The sequence below is a fragment of the Gobio gobio genome, assembly GCF_949357685.1.
Source record: "Gobio gobio genome assembly, chromosome: 18".
Lineage (NCBI taxonomy): Eukaryota > Metazoa > Chordata > Actinopteri > Cypriniformes > Gobionidae > Gobio > Gobio gobio.
In genome coordinates, this window is record NC_137111.1 from 22,522,874 (window position 1) to 22,541,822 (window position 18,949).

The window sequence follows — 18,949 nt, forward strand, 5'->3', positions numbered from 1 at the left end:
TTCACAATTTTTATGGTCATCTTTATAAATAGCCTACTTGATTCTTTTTCCTGTTGGGTTTTAATATTCTTCCTCCATCTCCTCTTCATCTGTGCGGCAGAGGCTTCACATGAAACTATTTTTTTTTTCTTCACATGAAACGAGACAAAGCGAGAGTTGTCTAGAATGAAGGTTATTTTTAGCACCCTTTGTCACGTGCATAGGAGCGGTAACGCACCATAGGCTGGATGCCAAGTAGGCTACTTCATAGCAGCATAATCATCTCCAATAACAGTTCTTTCGGCACCTCGGATTAAGAAAAATAATAATTTGTCACTACAAATCAAACTGTTTAGACATCGCTGTGATATTACAAATGTGAGTGCTTAAATTTAAACATTAAAAATAAGCTCACATTATTCACATTTTGATTTGGATGATGTAGCCATACTGTTGTAAACGTTTCAGCGCACACATTTGAAATATTCTCGGTTGACACAACGCTTTAGCTATATCGACACAAAATACATTTCCAAGTTATTACATGATACATTTAATTTATTTATTTAAAAAAAAAATCTGTTTAGGAATCTGGTCAACACTTACGAGTGCGACCACGTCCGGATGACTTCAGAAATAAAATCAACCACCTTTATTTTTTATTTTTTTTATTAGTTTTAACTTTCGTCAAGTTAGCCTACATGAAACGTGATTCGCAAATGTTGCTAGGCTACGGTTTAACGTTAGCCTAACTCGCTCAACGGGTGGGTGACGACATTAAGGCGGCGCCTGCAGAATAAATAAATGGCGATTTGTGGTGGACTGACGTTTCAAAGTACATCAGGTGTGATCGTGATCGGATCTCTGCTGTTGATCTGCTCTGATCGGACGGTTTCCCCGACAAACCACAGAGGACAGTCGAAGTTCACCTGGTGTGATTCAGGGATTTAGAGGATTCACGTGTTACCACCGGCCGTGGATCGGGATATGAACCTGAAAGTGTTCGCCCTGTCTCTCGTTCTTTTTGAAGCCTCCTGTTTCAGTGAGTATTGCTGATAAATTAGTGAAACTATTATTAAAGTGATCTTTATAAAGCCAATCAAACCAATGTTAACTGAGTTGTTATTATCACAAGTGTGAAATTATCGCTTATGTAATCATAGACTGAATTGCATAATAATACAAATCATGCGTTCATTAGGCAGTATATCAATCACTAATACGGTTTTATATTCATAGTATTTTAAATGTTTAAAAATTCTGAAACGGTTTCAGTAACATGAAACATGGTAACATGGAAATTCAAGTTTTAATAGGATTAACCCAGAATAGGATAATAAAAGAAACCACTTTATAATATGAACACATGCTTATGTTGATTTTTATTATTAGCACTTTAAATTATTTAAAATGTATTTGAATTTTTCGAGAACTTTTAGATCTGATGGACTGGGCTGACCAATCAGACTAAATTGAGACTATTCAACATTTCTCACAGTTTCCAGGGAAAGAAAGATTTTCCCTTCCTCCTTGTTGTTCCGGATGTTTTGTAAAGTGTAGGTGGTGTTTGGATTTTTATCACTTATGTTTAAAAGGAAACTTTTATCTAGAAATCAAATGTGGCTTCTTTAAAAGAATCTCAGCCCCATTTCATTGGTTTCTCATCTGAGGCAAGAAAGAGCATTACCTACAGCTTTAACAGCTCGATCGGTCCACCGTTCCTCACAACTTAATGGCATAAAAAAAAAATCTGTAATAAATTGTGAAGTAATATACAAAAATGCTATTTTAATACGTCAGAGTATATATTTTTTGTTATGTTTTATACATCTTCTAAAAAATATTTTATTTTTAGAAGAGGAAATGTTGTGAAATAATAATTTCATTAACCGTAAATGCATCCTTCTGTAAATCCTTTTGGCATCTGCCAACAAAATCATACCGCAAGTATTGATTGTGAAACTCGATTGCTGATATATTTTTTCTCTTTCACTTTCTAGCTGAGTTTGAGATCACTGTGCCCAGAGGTCCTGTCACTGGGTTTTACGGAGAGGCGCTGATCCTCCCCTGCACCTTCCCTGTGGACTCGTGGGATCTGAGTAGCACCGTGATTACCTGGCAGCGTAGGCTGGACGTTGTTCACAGCTTCTACTACAGTCGGGACCAGCTCGACCGTCAGAATCCTCATTATGTAAATCGCACCAGCCTGTTCATCCAGGAGATGGCAGGAGGAAACGCATCACTCAAACTGGACAGAGTCACTCTGCAGGATGCCGGTGTGTACACCTGCTCCATCAGCACAAACACTGGCAGCCAGAAGAAGAGCTTTAGAGTGAACATTGCAGGTAACAAAGCAACATGGACTGATGGTCATAGGAAAATCATGTGAATCAATCTTGTGGTCTCACAATGTAATTGAAACAGTTCTGTGATTTTAATGTCTGTTCTGTTGTTTTTCAGCCTTCTACTCTGAGCCTCGTCTGCAGTTCTCCATGTTAACTGATGGAGTCAACCTGCTAGTGACCTCAGATGGGGGTTACCCTTCTCCTAATCTGCAGTGGCTGATGGAAAACTCAGACATCACTAACCAGACACAAACACACCTCATGCAGGACACACAAACGGGACTTTACATTGTGTCCAGTTGGATAAATCTTACTGAAGTCACAAACTCCTCTCTGACATTCATACTTCACAACAAACCCCTGGGACAAGACATCAGGAGAGAGATCCAGCTGTACTCAGGTGAGGACAGTCAAAAACATAAGCACTTTAAAATGCTCTTGAATATTCAATAACATTTAAGAGACTAAATCTAGTTGTTAATTTCTTTATCCAGATAAGAGCGAGAGACAAGGAGAGTCAGCACACAGATGCCACGGATGCTTCTCATTGATTCCTGTTATTCTGCTGCTGATTGTAATGTGTTTATTGATTGTGTTCATTACAAGAAGAAGAAGAAAACAAACCAACCAAAATGGCTTTACTAATAATGGATTCCCTAATAATGGACTCAAGCCTGAAGCCCAAAGTCTTAATGGAAAAGTTTAGTATGTTCATAACAGTTGTTTCTTTTACAAAACCATTTAAACTAACAGAAATCTTAACCTAAAAGCTTTGTGATTTGCACACAATAGCATTATATTTACGTTACAATATACGTTGTATGTTGTTTTCTAACCTCGTCAGCTTTCAACAAACAGTGCATAGTTTATTAATGTTACATTACATTTCTTATTTACACTAGGTAACATTTCAGTCCATCATTCTAGTGATCTGTATAACACATATAATTGTAGTGTCTCTCCCAGCCAAAATGACCTGCCTGGGGCCGGTTGCATAAACCGTTAAGACTAGTCTTACAAGTTAGACATAAAGAAAAAAATGTAAGACTGTTCATATTTTTTTTTTTAAATCAGTTACATTCAAAACATAGACTGGCCTAATTTGATACAAAAAGTAAGACTGAATGCCACTTGCCTAACTGCTAGTGGCTCATACTAGATCTTAAGAGACTGTCTTAACATAATGGCAAAATTACCAGATCTACTAAGGTGCTAAACAGTCTTAACTGACCCAAAATTACCAGATCTACTAAGGTGCTAAACAGTCTTAACTGACCCAAAATTACCAGATCTACTAAGGTGCTAAACAGTCTTAACTGACCCAAAATTACCAGATCTACTAAGGTGCTAAACAGTCTTAACTGACCCAAAATTACCAGATCTACTATGGTGCTAAACAGTCTTAACTGACCCAAAATGACCAGATCTACTATGGTGCTAAACAGTCTTAACTGACCCAAAATGACCAGATCTACTAAGGTGTTAAACAGTCTTAACTGACCCAAAATGAAATGTATTATTCTTCCACGTGTTATTTACAATTCGTGGATGTTGAATATGTGCACTAAAACATTGTATTGTATCCATAAATTCAGAAAAGCTTTTTCATTTTTATCTGATGGCAAAATGATGTTGCAGTAAATCAAAGTTTTTGTTACACTATTTATTGAACTATTTATTGAATTAATGCTGTACAGTGTACACTAATGTAAATGTGTTTTTAGATTGAGAAATAGGATGTTTAATTTTGTCTTACTGTGAACACTGTATTGAGATTTTCATGTAAAGAGGACTGTGCGAAACACAATATCATCTTTGCACAACAGTGATAGGTGGACCTTATTACGCTCCGTAAGAAAACACTGCACAATAAAGTGATCAAGAATAAATAAAAATGTGCATTTCCATAGTATCTCAGTGTTTAATATTGTTTCACAAATCATGAATGTACTGATTAAATATTTTATTTACCCTTTAGAAAATAATTAGTTTAAATACTATAAAAGCCAGATGTGTTTTTAAAGGCCTCATGGACATGACTATGAGAGACGTCACATGGGAAAGAATGGGATTTTAGATGAAGTTGCTTGTGGTTGGCATCTGCGCTGATATTAAGTTACTCTTTTGGTTCACATGACCTTCAAAATATTCTCTTGATAAAAATGAGGTGAAAAAACTGAATAATCACTTTGTGGGACAATATGTTTTGTTGGCAGTCGGAAACCTTACAAAGAGAACAGGCTATCCAATCAATGAAGCAACAGTACCTTATTTTGACTTCTGAAATGCTGCCTCTTGAGCTTCATTTGCAAGAAATTGAAGACATTTCTACAGGACTGTCCTTGACAGTCTATATATATATATATATATATATATATATATATATATATATATATATATACAGTGAGGAAAATAAGTATTTGAACACCCTGCTATTTTGCAAGTTCTCCCACTTAGAAATCATGGAGGGGTCTGAAATTGTCATCGTAGGTGCATGTCCACTGTGAGAGACATAATCACATAAAAAAATCCAGAAATCACAATGTATGATTTTTTCACTATTTATTTTTTATGATACAGCTGCAAATAAGTATTTGAACACCTATCTATCAGCTAGAATTCTGACCCTCAAAGACCTGTTAGTCTGCCTTTAAAATGTCCACCTCCACTCCATTTATTATCCTAAATTAGATGGACCGGTTTGAGGTCGTTAGCTGCATAAAGACACCTGTCCACCCCATACAATCAGTAAGAATCCAACTACTAACATGGCCAAGACCAAAGAGCTGTCCAAAGACACTAGAGAAAAAATTGTACTCCTCCACAAGGCTGGAAAGGGCTACAGGGAAATTGCCAAGCAGCTTGGTGAAATAAGGTCCACTGTTGGAGCAAAATGGAAGAAGCTAAACATGACTGTCAAATATCCCTCGGACTGGGGCTCCATGCAAGATCTCACCTCGTGGGGTCTCAATGATCCTAAGAAAGGTGAGAAATCAGCCCAGAACTACACGGGAGGAGCCGGTCAATGACCTGAAAAGAGCTGGGACCACCGTTTCCAAGGTTACTGTTGGTAATACACTAAGACGTCATGGTTTGAAATCATGCATGGCACGGAAGGTTCCCCTGCTTAAACCAGCACATGTCCAGGCCCGTCTTAAGTTTGCCAATGACCATTTGGATGATCCAGAGGAGTCATGGGAGAGAGTCATGTGGTCAGATGAGACCAAAATAGAACTTTTTGGTCATAATTCCACTAAATGTGTTTGGAGGAAGAAGAATGATGAGTACCATCCCAAGAACACCATCCCTACTGTGAAGCATGGGGGTGGTAGCATCATGCTTTGGGGTTGTTTTTCTGCACATGGGACAGGGCGACTGCACTGTATTAAGGAGAGGATGACCGGGGCCATGTATTGTGAGATTTTGGGGAACAACCTCCTTCCCTCAGTTAGAACATTGAAGATGGGTTGAGGCTGGGTCTTCCAACATGACAATGACCCGAAGCACACAGCCAGGATAACCAAGGAGTGGCTCTGTAAGAAGCATATCAAGGTTCTGGTGTGGCCTAGCCAGTCTCCAGACCTAAACCCAATAGAGAATCTTTGGAGGGAGCTCAAACTCCGTGTTTCTCAGCAACAGGCCAGAAACCTGACTGATCTAGAGAAGATCTGTGTGGAGGAGTGGGCCAAAATCCCTCCTGCAGTGTGTGCAAACCTGGTGAAAAACTACAGGAAACGTTTGACCTCTGTAATTGCAAACAAAGGCTACTGTACCAAATATTAACATTGATTTTCTCAGGTGTTCAAATACTTATTTGCAGCTGTATTATACAAATAAATAGTTAAAAAATCATACATTGTGATTTCTGGATTTTTTTAGATTATGTCTCTCACAGTGGACATGCACCTACGATGACAATTTCAGATCCCTCCATGATTTCTAAGTGGGAGAACTTGCAAAATAGCAGGGTGTTCAAATACTTATTTTCCTCACTGTATATACACAGTGGGGAGAACAAGTGTTTGATACACTGCCGAGTTTGCAGGTACAAAGCATGTAGAAGTCTGTAATTTTTATCATAGGTACTCTTCAACTGTGAGTGATGGAATCTAAAACAAAAATCCAGAAAATCACATTGTGTGATTTTTAAGTAATTAATTAGCATTTTATTGCATGACATAAGTATTTGATACATCAGAAAAGCAGAACTTAATATGTGGTACAGAAACCTTTGTTTGCAATTACAGAGCTCATACGTTTCCTGTAGTTCTTGACCAGGTTTCCACACACTGCAGCAGGGATTTTGGCCCACTCCTCCATACAGACCTTCTCCAGATCCTTCAGGTTTCGGGGGTGTCGCTGGGCAATACGGACTTTCAGCTCCCTCCAAATATTTTCTATTGGGTTCAGGTCTGGAGACTGGCTAGGCCACTCCAGGACCTTGAGATGCTTCTTACGGAGCCACTCCTTAGTTGCCCTGGCTGTGTGTTTCGGGTCGTTGTCATGCTGGAAGACCAAGCCACAACCCATCTTCAATGCTCTTACTGAGGGAAGGAGGTTGTTGGCCAAGATCTCGCGATACATGGCCCCATCCATCCTCCCCTCAATACGGTGCAGTCGTCCTGTCCCCTTTGCAGAAAAGCATCCCCAAAGAATGAGGTTTCCACCTCCATGCTTCACAGTTGGGATGGTGTTCTTGGGGTTATACTCATCCTTCTTCTTCCTCCAAACACGGCAAGTGGAGTTTAGACCAAAAAGCTCTATTTTTGTCTCATCAGACCACATGACCTTCTCCCATTCCTCCTCTGGATCATCCAGATGGTCATTGGCAAACTTCAGACGGGCCTGGACATGTGCTGGCTTGAGCAGGGGGACCTTGCGTGCGCTGCAGGATTTTAATCCATGACGGCGTAGTGTGTTACTAATGGTTTTCTTTGAGACTGTGGTCCCAGCTCTCTTCAGTTCATTGACCAGGTCCTGTCGTGTAGTTCTGGGCTGATCCCTCACCTTCCTCATGATCATTGATGCCCCACGAGGTGAGATCTTCCATGGTGCCCCAGACTGAGGGAGATTGACCGTCATCTTGAACTTCTTCCATTTTCTAATAATTGCACGAACAGTTGTTGCCTTCTCACCAAGCTGCTTGCCAATTGTCCTGTAGCCCATCCCAGCCTTGTGCAGGTCTAACATTTTATCCCTGATGTCCTTACACAGCTCTCTGGTCTTGGCCATTGTGGAGAGGTTGGAGTCTGTTTGATTGAGTGTGTGGACAGGTGTCTTTTATACAGGTAATGAGTTCAAAAAGGTGCAGTTAATACAGGTAATGAGTGGAGAACAGGAGGGCTTCTTAAAGAAAAACTAACAGGTCTGTGAGAGCCGGAATTCTTACTGGTTGGTAGGTGATCAAATACTATGTCATGCAATAAAATGCAAATTAATTATTTAAAAATCATACAATGTGATTTTCTGGCTTTTCGTTTTAGATTCCGTCTCTCACAGCTGAAGTGTACCTATGATAAAAAAAATTACAGACCTCTACATGCTTTGCAAGTAGGAAAACCTGCAAAATCAGCAGTGTATCAAATACTTGTTCTCCCCACTGTAATTATTTATATATATATATATATATAAAATAAATTTCTTTTCCAAAATGACGTCTGCTAGTTCTAACCGAAAACCACATAAGAAGGAAATGTTTCAGGAACAATACAGCTGTACACACAACCAGTTCTTTCAAATTTACAACCATTACAGTCTGACAGAGACGAACAAAAAGGCCAGTGTGGGTGAGGAACACAATATTTATTTTATCACAACGATGCGTGAATAAAGTTCCATAGAAATGAAAATATTTAGTCTGACTTTGCCCTAAAGCCTTGTCATTGTACAGACAGCAAGACCTAACATGTGACTTACATTACACACAGTATGAAGAACTTACAATTAACAGGATGTGCGATTCAAGCATTGAAAATGATTTTTTTTTAAACATAATGAATGGAATTTAAAATCTCTCAATAAATAACTTACAGGTCAAAAAAAGACTTTCATGAAATACTAGTTTTATTTATTCAGTATTACGTGGGTCTTTGGTTTATTCATCAAAACGGGGGGAAAAAAACTAAAAACAACAAAACAAAAACCCCCCAACATTCTCTCACAAGTCCAAGTGAATCACACCCCTTCTGAAAAATAATCATCCGAGTCTTCTGTAAGATCTAGTTCTCTCACAAGACCCTGCTCCACCAGCTCATCAGATCCACCCAGAAACTCTGGATTTCCTGTTAATTCCATTCTATGAAGAGATGTCAATCCTTCCTTTCTATTTTCAGAAGAATTTCCATCTTCCTCATTCTCTTCCTCAGTAATGAAGGATGGCAGAAACACCTCATGGCGTGGCCTATCACCCAGTGCTGATTCATTCATTGTGGAACGCTGCTTCATGGTTTTATTCATGGAACCTCTTACTCTCTGAACATTCTTTGGCCAGTAACTCAGACCCTTATTCATGTCCTGCATCTTCCGCTCTCCAGACCAGCCCAATAATTCAACCTCAAGCGGCTCCATGGAGTCTAAACCTGGCCTTTCAGATCCCACGGAGCTCTTACTGATAGCCATCAAAATCTCCACCTCCCCATGTTTCTCTTCCCTTTCCTCCTCTAGGAGTTCCATTGTGCTGGTACGAGACTCATGCTGTCTCTTAGCATGGTCCTCCTCAGAAGATACCAAGTTAACAGAGGAAACAAAGTCCTTGTGGGTATAGGACCTCTGGGGCTCTTTGGCCAGTTTGGCTTCAAACCAGATGGCGTCATCATTTCTATGAGCCATGAGAGTGGAGTTGAAAGTTGAGGAAGCCATAGTTGAGAGAAGAGCCGAGTCAGAGAAGAGTCCTTGATCACTGCTTACGAACCCTGATGATCAGAAAAAAAAAAAGAGAACGAGACATTTATTTTCTCAATGACCTTTATTATGCAGCACAATAAGGCATAAGTCATTTCCTGTGTACTAATTTTGCCGTTAACTTAAAACCTCAACATTTTTCAAAGTACTAATCCAGGTTTAAAAGCTACAACCTTGGACCTATTAAAAAAAAATGAAATGCTGAATATATTGAGACCAAAATAGCACAATTAAAGGAAGCAAATAGAAAAGGTTAGCTCATGATGTCCACATAAATAAATTCTATTAAAATATATTAAGATTGATATGTTTTTGTGCTAATGATGATGTCAATCAAAATCAGTGTTGTTATTGTTAATTAAAACAAATTGAAATAAAGCTCAAATAAAACGAAATATAAATATTAGAAAAACGTTGCCTTGATTGAAATGAATACATTAAATTTGAAGCACTAAAAAAAGACAATAAAAAATTAACAAAAAATAATAAATAGAAATAGAAAAAGCACAATATTACTACAACCTAAACATTTAAATGAAAACTGAAAATACAAAAATAAAAGCGAATTCAAAATATCAATAAATACTTTCTTTTCCCCTGATTTATTAATAAAAAGTTGTTTTTTTCCTGCCAGTTGGTAGTGATTGTATTGTCAGTACTGTTTTAATTATTACTGCATTTATGTATAATATATATACACACCTCTATATTAAACTTTTATAGTATTTATTTATTATATATACTTAGTTATTATTGTAGTAAGAAATACCCTTGTCCGATCTCATCTCAATATCTCTGTAAACATGTCGAAACAAGTTAAGACCTAGAAACTACAGGCTTTTTGACTTTTCACAAAGTGTTTTTTCAGATTAGTGGAAAGGAAACATCTAAAATTATACTTTTGAGTGTCTCTTTTATAGCACTTTATCTATTTGCGTCTGTAGATTTCAATTACAATACATATCTTTAAAGGCAGTTTTCTGAGTTTTTTCTCCTGTACGGAGCCAGAAATCTCTAACTTGTATATAATTTGCCTGATTTTATACATTTTATTCCTAAAAAACAAATAGTGAAAATTAAATTTTCTGGTGATAAAAAGAGAAATCCAATCTCCCCTCTGTAAAAACCTTTGATTCTGATACACATTTGCATATTTAAACATAACATTTCAGAAAACTTGTAATACAATTTTTTTTTGGAATTCTTAATGTAAATCAAATGGGGAAGCATGGTGACATCTTAGTTATTGTTTTACTTTATAGGTGATATAGGTGACTTTTTATATAGATATAGGTTACTTTGTTTCTTCAGTAGAACGCAAATTAAGATTTTTAACTCCAACTGTTGCAGTCTGTCAGTCGTATAATGCATGTGAATGGTAGCAAAATCTATGAGTAAAAAAAAAACATGCACAGACAAATCCATACTAAACCCTGCGGCTCGTGACGACACATTGATGTCTTAAAGAGCACCTATCATGGAATTTTGAAATTTACCTTTCATGTAGTGTGTAACAGATCTAAGTGAACAAAAACATCCTGCATAGTTTGAAATATGACAGTGCACCGTATATATAGTTATTTTCTTTCAAAAGTAAGAGTCGACTCCGAGTCATTTTTAAGAATCGTTAGAAGACCGAAGCTTTTTCTCTGACTAGATGACGTCAACTTGTCAAGTTATTTGAATACGATACGCCCACTTATTGCGCTCCAAGACGCCAGTGAAAACTAGAAAACATCATGGCGACGAGACTGTGTTCTGAAGTGCGACTCAAAAGCAAACTTTTTTCATCTGCCCAAGGATGAGCATTTGAAGACTAAGTGGCTTGAAGACAAACCATACATCGTCGCGATTGAGTGTTTATTAGTCGTCAAATGTATGTTTCGCGATCTCATGAAGCTTTTATTATGGACTTCTATTATGGCACATGGTTCTTCTTCGTCTGTCTGTACATGGACTACATGTGCACAGAGCGCCCTCCGGCTGCCAGTATGAATTGAAAACAACACATAAGAGACTCAATCGCTCATGATTAGGCTATATCTGCGCATTTTGAGGAAGTATTGAATAAAAAAATACTCCTCTGTTTAGAAATTTGACACAGACATATGAGAATCTATCAATATGTCTCCTCATCTGCACACTTTTGAACTAAAAGCCCTGAGGGATGTTGATTTGTCGCGAGTCTTCGTGAGGAGAATAGAGGAGTTTTTTTATGAATGAGATCAGCTGAGGCTCATATTACAATCAAACGGTACAGACGCGGTTTTCATATTCATAACTCCTGACACATATTAACAAATTACTGTCACTATAAGACTTTGATGGGTGTTCCGTTTCCGAAAATATCTGCACAGACTATACCAATCACAACTGACTGGGTCATCGGACCAATCACCGCAGATTAGCGTCACGTAAAGGCGGGGTTTTGAAAAGTGAATCACTAAAGGAATCATTTGAGAATCGCTGTCAAAACAGGTAAAAATAAATGCATATTATAAGAAAACTAAAGTCTTTTTGTCATTGTATGCATGCAAAACTGTTGTTGGGGACTTCTAAAACAATATTTGGAACATATTTGGCCATGATAGGTGCTCTTTAAGACAGGAAACGATTGGTTTGTGTGAGAAACCGAACAGTATTTATATGATTTTTTACCTCTAATACACCACCATGTCCAACAGCCTTCAGCTTGCGATCACTTCCGGTAAGTGAGGTCAATGTACAATGTACACGATCTGGTCGTAGTTTACGCAAGCGCCGGAAGTGATCTCTCACGCGTATCTCTCTACAGCAGATTGTGTACATTGACCTCACTTGCCAATAGTGATCGCACGCTGAAGGGTGTTGGACACAGTGGTGTATTAGAGGTAAAAAAATTATATAAACACTGTTCGGTTTCTGGCACAAAATTATCGTTTCGTGTCTTAAGACATCAATGTGCCACAGGGTTTAATATGGATTCGTCTGTGCAAGTTTTTTTTTTAACTCTCATAGATTTTGCTACAATTCACATGCATTATACGACTGACAGACTGCAACGGCTGGAGTTAAAAATCTTCATTTGTGTTCTACTGAAGAAACAAAGTCACCTATATCTTGGATGCCCTGGGGGTAAGCAGATAAACATCACATTTTCATTTTTGGGTGAACTATCCCTTTAAGTGAATATACCAGTTTATAAAAATAAATAAAATGTTTTTAAAAAAAGTTAGCGTATGACAGATTGATTAATCATGTTCATGCTTATGCTTTTATTTACCTTCAGAAATGATTCTTTTGGTTTTTGTCTGATTGCAGACAGAGTCACAGCAGTCACAGACAGAATCTTGCCCAAACACAGAGATCCATCTAGGAAAGAGGGCGGCAAGAGGGAAAAAGTGGTCAGAGATGACTATTTAAAGTAAACCTGTCATGGAAGCCATGCATTTTCTGGCTATTTAGAGAATTTAGTGGTATGGAATGGAATGGTAGTGGTAAGGGTCAGAGATGACTATTTAAAGTAAATCTCTGTCATGGAAGCCATGCATTTTCTGGCTATTTAGAAAATTTAGTGGTAACTCAAACAGCTCCGTCATGCCAAAGAGGATGCTTGCAGAAGTGGGGATAAAGTCTTGTATAACCAGGCTAGAAACAGACTGACAAAGGAGATCAGAGTTGCTAAAAGAAGCTACTCTAAAAAGCAGAGAAACTAGTTTTCAGCCAACGCCCCTGCATCAGTCTGGACAGGCCTGAGGGACATCAACTACAAGTAACCCTCCACCTGTTCTGTAGAGAATCAACAACTGGCTGAGGATCTGAATGCATTCTACTGCAGGTTTGAAAAGCCCAGTCTCACACCACACACCCGCTCTGATCTGCACTTCACACATCCCCCATCACCTCCTACACATCCCCCATCACCTCCTGCACACCCCAAAACCCCCGCCGGAGCTTAAGGTCTGTGTGGAGGATGTGAGCCGAGTCTTCAAAAAACAGAAGACTAGGAAAGCTTCAGGCCCAGACGGCATCTCATCTGCCTGTTTGAAAGCGTACGCTGACCAACTGGCCCCAGATTTCACGCAGATCTTCAACAGATCATTGGAGCAGTGTGAAGTTCCCTGTTGCTTCAAACGCTCCACTATCATTCCCGTCCCCAAAAAAACCCAAATCACTGGACTTAATGACTACAGACCTGTCACTCTCACGTCTGTGGTCATGAAGTCGTTTGAAAGACTGGTTCTGGCCCACCTGAAGGACATCACTGGACCCTTGCTGGATCCTCTTCAATTTGCCTACAGAGCAAACAGGTCTGTGGATGACGCAGTCAACACGGGACTGCATTAGATCCTGCAACATCTCGACAGACCTGGGACTTACGCAAGGATCTTATTTGTGGACTTCAGTTCGGCCTTCAATACCATCATGTCTGATCTTCTCTCAGCTAAACTGACCCAGCTCTCCATGCCATCCTCAATCGGTCAGTGGATCTCCAGCTTCCTGACAGACCGACAAGAGCTTGTGAGACTGGGGAAACTCACATCCAGGACTCTCACTACCAGCACTGGCGCCCCCCCGGTGTGTTCTCTCCCCACTGCTCTTCTCCCTGTACACCAATGACTGCACTTCTAAAGACCCCTCTGTGAAGCTCCTGAAATTTGCAGACGACACCACTGTCATCGGCCTCATCCAAAACGGTGACGAGTCTGCTTACAGACTGGAGGTTGAACAGCTGGCTGTTTGGTGCAGTTAAAATAACCTTGAGCTCAACACGCTCAAAACGGTGGAACAGCCCAGCTCTCTCCCCACTCACCATCATGAACAGCACTGTGGAAGCAGTGGAGTCATTCAGGTTCCTAGGCACTACCATCTCTCAGGACCTGAAGTGGGACAACCACATTGACTCCATTGTGAAAAAGGCCCAGCAGAGACTGTACTTCCTTCGTCAGCTGAGGAAGTTCAACCTCCCACAGGAGCTGCTGATTCAGTTCAACTCGGCTGTCATTGAGTCTGTTTTATGCACTTCCATCACTGTCTGGTTTGGTTCAGCTACCAAATCAGACATCAGGAGACTTCAACGCACAATCCGGACTGCAGAAAGGATTATTGGTGCCTCCCTGCTAACCCTCCAGGACCTGTACTCTTCCAGAGTTAGGAAGAGAGCAGGGAAAATCATCACAGACTCCACTCACCCTGGACACCGCCTGTTTGAACTGTTACCATCAGGACGGCGACTCCGATCACTGGCCACTAGAACATCTAGGCACAGGAACAGTTTCTTCCCACAGCCCATTTCCCTCTTGAACAGTTAAAATACACTGGAAGCTTCAGCACCAAGAAAAATTCCTTGTGTGTACAAGCACTCCTGGCAATAAAGCACTTTCTGATTCTGAATGGAATGGTAGTGTTAAGGGTAAGAGGTGAATCATGACCTTTAGAACACAGAGACAGATGTTTAGTGTTGTTAACCTTTTGTCTGGGTGCCTGTAAAAACATGACTTCTGCATTGGACTAGGGCCTCCACCAGACACAGAGACCTCACAATGGAGTGAGACCTAGGGGGAGGAGGGGAAAAAAAAATTCACACAGAAGATATGACTAAGCACACAATGAACACATCACAATGCACACTACAGCATTGCTTTGTCTTCAAAATGTGTGACCGGTGAGAAAAGAATCAAGCGTATATAAACACACCTTAGCATCTGGAGCTTCGCTGAATTGGAAAGCACCATATGAGAACTGAACAACATCGTCTGCCCTGGAGAACCTGAATCTTGAAGCACCTGGATTTATCCGGCTTTCCCGTAAACACCTGGATGTGTGTGTGAGAAAGTTGTGTGTCTGATAAATGTTCCACAATGTTAAAGGGGTACTTGAATGAATGTGAATTTAAACTGGGTCATTTATGTAGTAGAAATGTGAAATGATTTTTGAATTTGGTGCCTTCTAAACTGAGAAAAGACAGAAAATGTATTTGTCTCATGTGGATGAAAGACAACTCCCAGAATGCACTTGCTTCGCTGCTCTACAAGGCCACTCCCAAAGCCACGGCTACTGGTTATCACTTGCCCACCATGACACCACCCCCGCCATCGTTTTGATTTTTCATAGTAATACAATCATTTCGTTCAGTTAGAGAATAGACACTACAATTAAAAACTGAATGTGTCTTTTCAATAAAGTGTGAGTGAGCCGAACGAAGGTCATGGCGCAAACGTTGCAGGAGTCAGATTTCATTCATCACGAGAGCGAAGACCTGAGCAGAGCTGAGGTAAGCGTGGCAGTCATTCACGACGCGTGTCCAGTCTGGCGCATTTTCAGATCATGCCTATGGAAGCTTAACTTTCAAAGGAATTCATTGAAAAGTTGAAACACTCACTTTTGCTCCGCACCACTCCGTTACGAATGCCCGAGCCGAGCGGCCGTGCGCATTTACATTCTGTGAGTGAGATCCCACCCCCTAAGGGCGGGTTGATAACATGCGTAACGAGCTCCTACTTCTGGCTGTAGTCTCTAGCCTCTGGCCAAAAAATCCTCCGATGATGCAAAATTACGATATTTGCATCTTCAGAGGATTTTTTCCAGAAATAAAATGCATAATTCTCGTCACTCGATAGGAGTGGGAAAAGTACCATAATTTGAATATACTGCTGGGTTTCTACTGATACAAAGCTGAATCCTAAATCGCTGAAGTAACCCTTTAATGTTTTGCTCCGCTCACCCGAAATTGTCTATGATGCTGTATTTGGTGGCTTGACTTGCCACATAACAGCTGTTGACAAATAGCTTCACCCCAGAGTAATGATGTCGAGTGGAGATCTGCACGTTCACATTCTGTCCCAGCAGGAACACAGCAGACCTGATTGGAGAAGACCAGGAATCTACAGCACAGGCAAACACACAATATAGATACATAAGACCATCAGCATCATTTTACAGTGACTTATAAAGAGAACAAGTTTACAGATTAAATCAGGGTTAGCTCAAAAACATGTTAGGGTTAGGTCTGTGTAGGTAAGGGGAAATGTATATAAATATACAAGCTCAATTTCACAAATCACTTCATGTTGCATTCAAAGCTTTGCTGATAACAGTTTGAAGAATCATTTTGAGCAAGTTAGTCAAGCATGTTTATAGCTTAATTATATAAAATATTAGACTATTCTATACTGATTTGATTAATGTAGTTATGTTCTTAATTATTTTAATAATTTGTTACTCTGTCATGGATCACAAGATACTTTTTAGAAAAAAAATATATTGTTTTGGCATAACGTGTCAGCTGGGGGAAAAAATTCTAGATTTCTTGTCCGAATTAGTGTATTCTTTCCATCATGTTCCATCAAATATATATATAAAATTGTATATATTAATTTAAGAAATATCTTCTTTTGAAAAACCTTTGTACTGAAGATATTTGATGTTTCTCTTTCAAGTGACGCAGACTGGTAAAATAAGTGATATAAGCTGTTAATTCCGAACACCTAATTCCTAAGATGTTCCTTTCTACAGTTTTTTTTAACAACCAAAATGACTCACCGTCCATCAATTGAATGCGGAAGTCAGCAGATCGGCTCCTGATGATTTTGCGCAATGGTGTCCGCAACGTTGTGCTCATCGGACTCTGCACATGACGTCGCCTAAAAAACAAACAACAAGAAAAGGGGTTTTCCTCATCCTGGACTGAACTGAACTTAAAAAAAACCTGCTCATAAAAGATTATGAAATTGCTAGATTTGCTCAGCTTTTCTGGTTATAATCATCTATACACTTCTGGTTATTATAATTATCAAATTATAATTATCTATGATTTTTACCTCTTAGCCTACATGACGAAGAAATTTCGTAATAGCTGTTGGTCATCAAGAGTTTTGTGCGTTTTTTTTTTAAGTTTACGCAAAGCAGGTATCGTTTCAAAACCATTTTAAAACCTGTTTCAAGGTTATCTAGCCGCTGGGTGCTATTGTCGTGCGGATGAGCGGCCGGGACGCGATGAGAGTTTTCTATTTTGGTTGAAAATGGTGTCCCCAAAGTAAATAGGCTTGTTCGAGATCAGCATATGACAAAGTACCGCGAGAGTGATTCAAAAGCATAAGGAGTAGGCCTACTTTTGCAAAAAACAAGTTACCGCTGCTGTGAGGGTGTTTCTAATACAGCGTCTATGGGAGTGATGGTAAAAATGTTTACATATTAGATTAGATTAGATTCAACTTTATTGTCATTACACAAGTACAAGTACAAGGCAACGAAATGCAGTTTAGGTCTAACCAGAAGTGCAATAGCAGCAAGTGCAGGATATACAATGGATGCGTAAGTGCAGGACATGGATATGTACTGAATATGTATAAATATGTATAAATAGAGAGACGTTATTACTATAAACAGAACTGAATTTACAGGTGAATATGTACAGTGAATAAATATACAGATGGCTATTACTATAAACAGAATTTACAGGTGAATATGTACTATGAATACAATATACAGATGGCTATTACTATAAACAGAATTTTACAGATAGAGGTATACAATAATATGCTAGGCTAATATGAGGAATAGCAGTGGATTAGGGTAGTGCAATAAATTATGGACAGAGCTATCCGGAAAAAAAAGTGGAAAGTGCAGTGGAAAGTGGTTGCATATTACAGTTAGAAGTATTATTTAGTAGTATATATTTCTCTCTTTTGACTGCCATTATCAATCTCACTCTTATTTAATTTCACTCTATTTTTTCCCTCTTTTTGAAAGGTGTGAAATCACTATTGTGGCGTTTTTCTTTTGCGATTTGAGCAAATGGGCACACAAAATATTTAATGTATTCTGACAGACCAGATGATCGCGGAAGATTTGGTTTCAAAGCGAAATGCGCCTATTTAAGTGAGTTTGTCATTGTACCGTTTTGTTGTTGTGTTTTCATGAACCCACAATTCAAGCAACCCGCTTTAAACCGAAACTAATGAGCACAGACGACTGGCATTCAGTCACGGCCTCACAGTCATTCACGGTGCGCGTCCAGTCTGCCGCATTTTCAGTTCATGCCTATGGAAGCTTAACTGTCATAGGAATTCATTGAGAATTCTCCCTTTGCACCGCTCCATTATCACTGCCCGAGCGGCCATCTGTGTATTATGTGGCTTTTTGAGCCGGTAAGTCACGACTTCAAACTACGACTCACGACAAAAGTCATGCCATACTGCCTGAGCGCAAAGAATTGCAGTAGCTAGATGTAAACAAAGCATGGTGGACCGCATGCTCATTTACAATAATTTATATCGCCAAAGGTGCTTACTCCTTGCTTATTTGACGGAAACAGAGGAGAAAAACGGCGCATAAGGCAAAAGAAGCCGTTATACCTTTTATTTTACGTTATTTGTAAAATAACGTGTACAACTTCCATAAACACCACATCCGTAGGGGCTGGCATTGCTGTTTTGCGGGCTATGTGACGTCAGGTACTCTTCTGTTACTTTTTAGTGAACCCAGAGCTGTTGAAAAACAGAGTTACGACAATCCCATAGACTTCCATAGGAACTGAGGAATGCGGAAGTAAAGTGTGTCACGGAGCGACCAATAGTTCCAAACAACCAAGAGTTCCAGCATTGAACCCCATTCATTTCAGTGCATCTCAAGCACACTCGCTGGCCAATTGATGAAATTAATGCATATTTAGAGATTTTATGGCGTTAGTTGACCTCTCAGGAATAATAATAGAAGTGGTATTTTATAAAGCGCTAGAGTTAATG

At 39.3% G+C, this 18,949-nt stretch overlaps 2 protein-coding genes across 2 annotated transcripts; one reads left to right on the forward strand and one right to left on the reverse strand.

Annotated features, from left to right (window-relative positions):
• Window positions 1–755: 755 nt before the first annotated feature.
• On the forward strand, window positions 756–4,235 carry LOC307141779 (HERV-H LTR-associating protein 2). Its single transcript, XM_079842233.1, has 4 exons — window positions 756–1,021; window positions 1,980–2,324; window positions 2,440–2,724; window positions 2,819–4,235. The coding sequence occupies exons 1-4, from the start codon at window positions 967–969 to the stop codon at window positions 3,028–3,030; spliced, it is 897 nt and encodes a 298-aa protein (XP_079698359.1). The 5' UTR covers window positions 756–966; the 3' UTR covers window positions 3,031–4,235.
• Window positions 4,236–8,106: 3,871 nt separating this feature from the next.
• Window positions 8,107–18,748, reverse strand: LOC307141943 (uncharacterized protein). The gene is made up of 7 exons (XM_079842434.1): window positions 18,560–18,748; window positions 16,746–16,846; window positions 15,928–16,087; window positions 14,901–15,018; window positions 14,673–14,758; window positions 12,487–12,575; window positions 8,107–9,235 (listed from the first exon to the last, which is right to left on the reverse strand). Exons 2-7 carry the CDS (start codon window positions 16,822–16,824, stop codon window positions 8,499–8,501), a joined length of 1,269 nt encoding a protein of 422 aa, XP_079698560.1. The 5' UTR covers window positions 16,825–16,846; window positions 18,560–18,748; the 3' UTR covers window positions 8,107–8,498.
• Window positions 18,749–18,949: the final 201 nt, after the last annotated feature.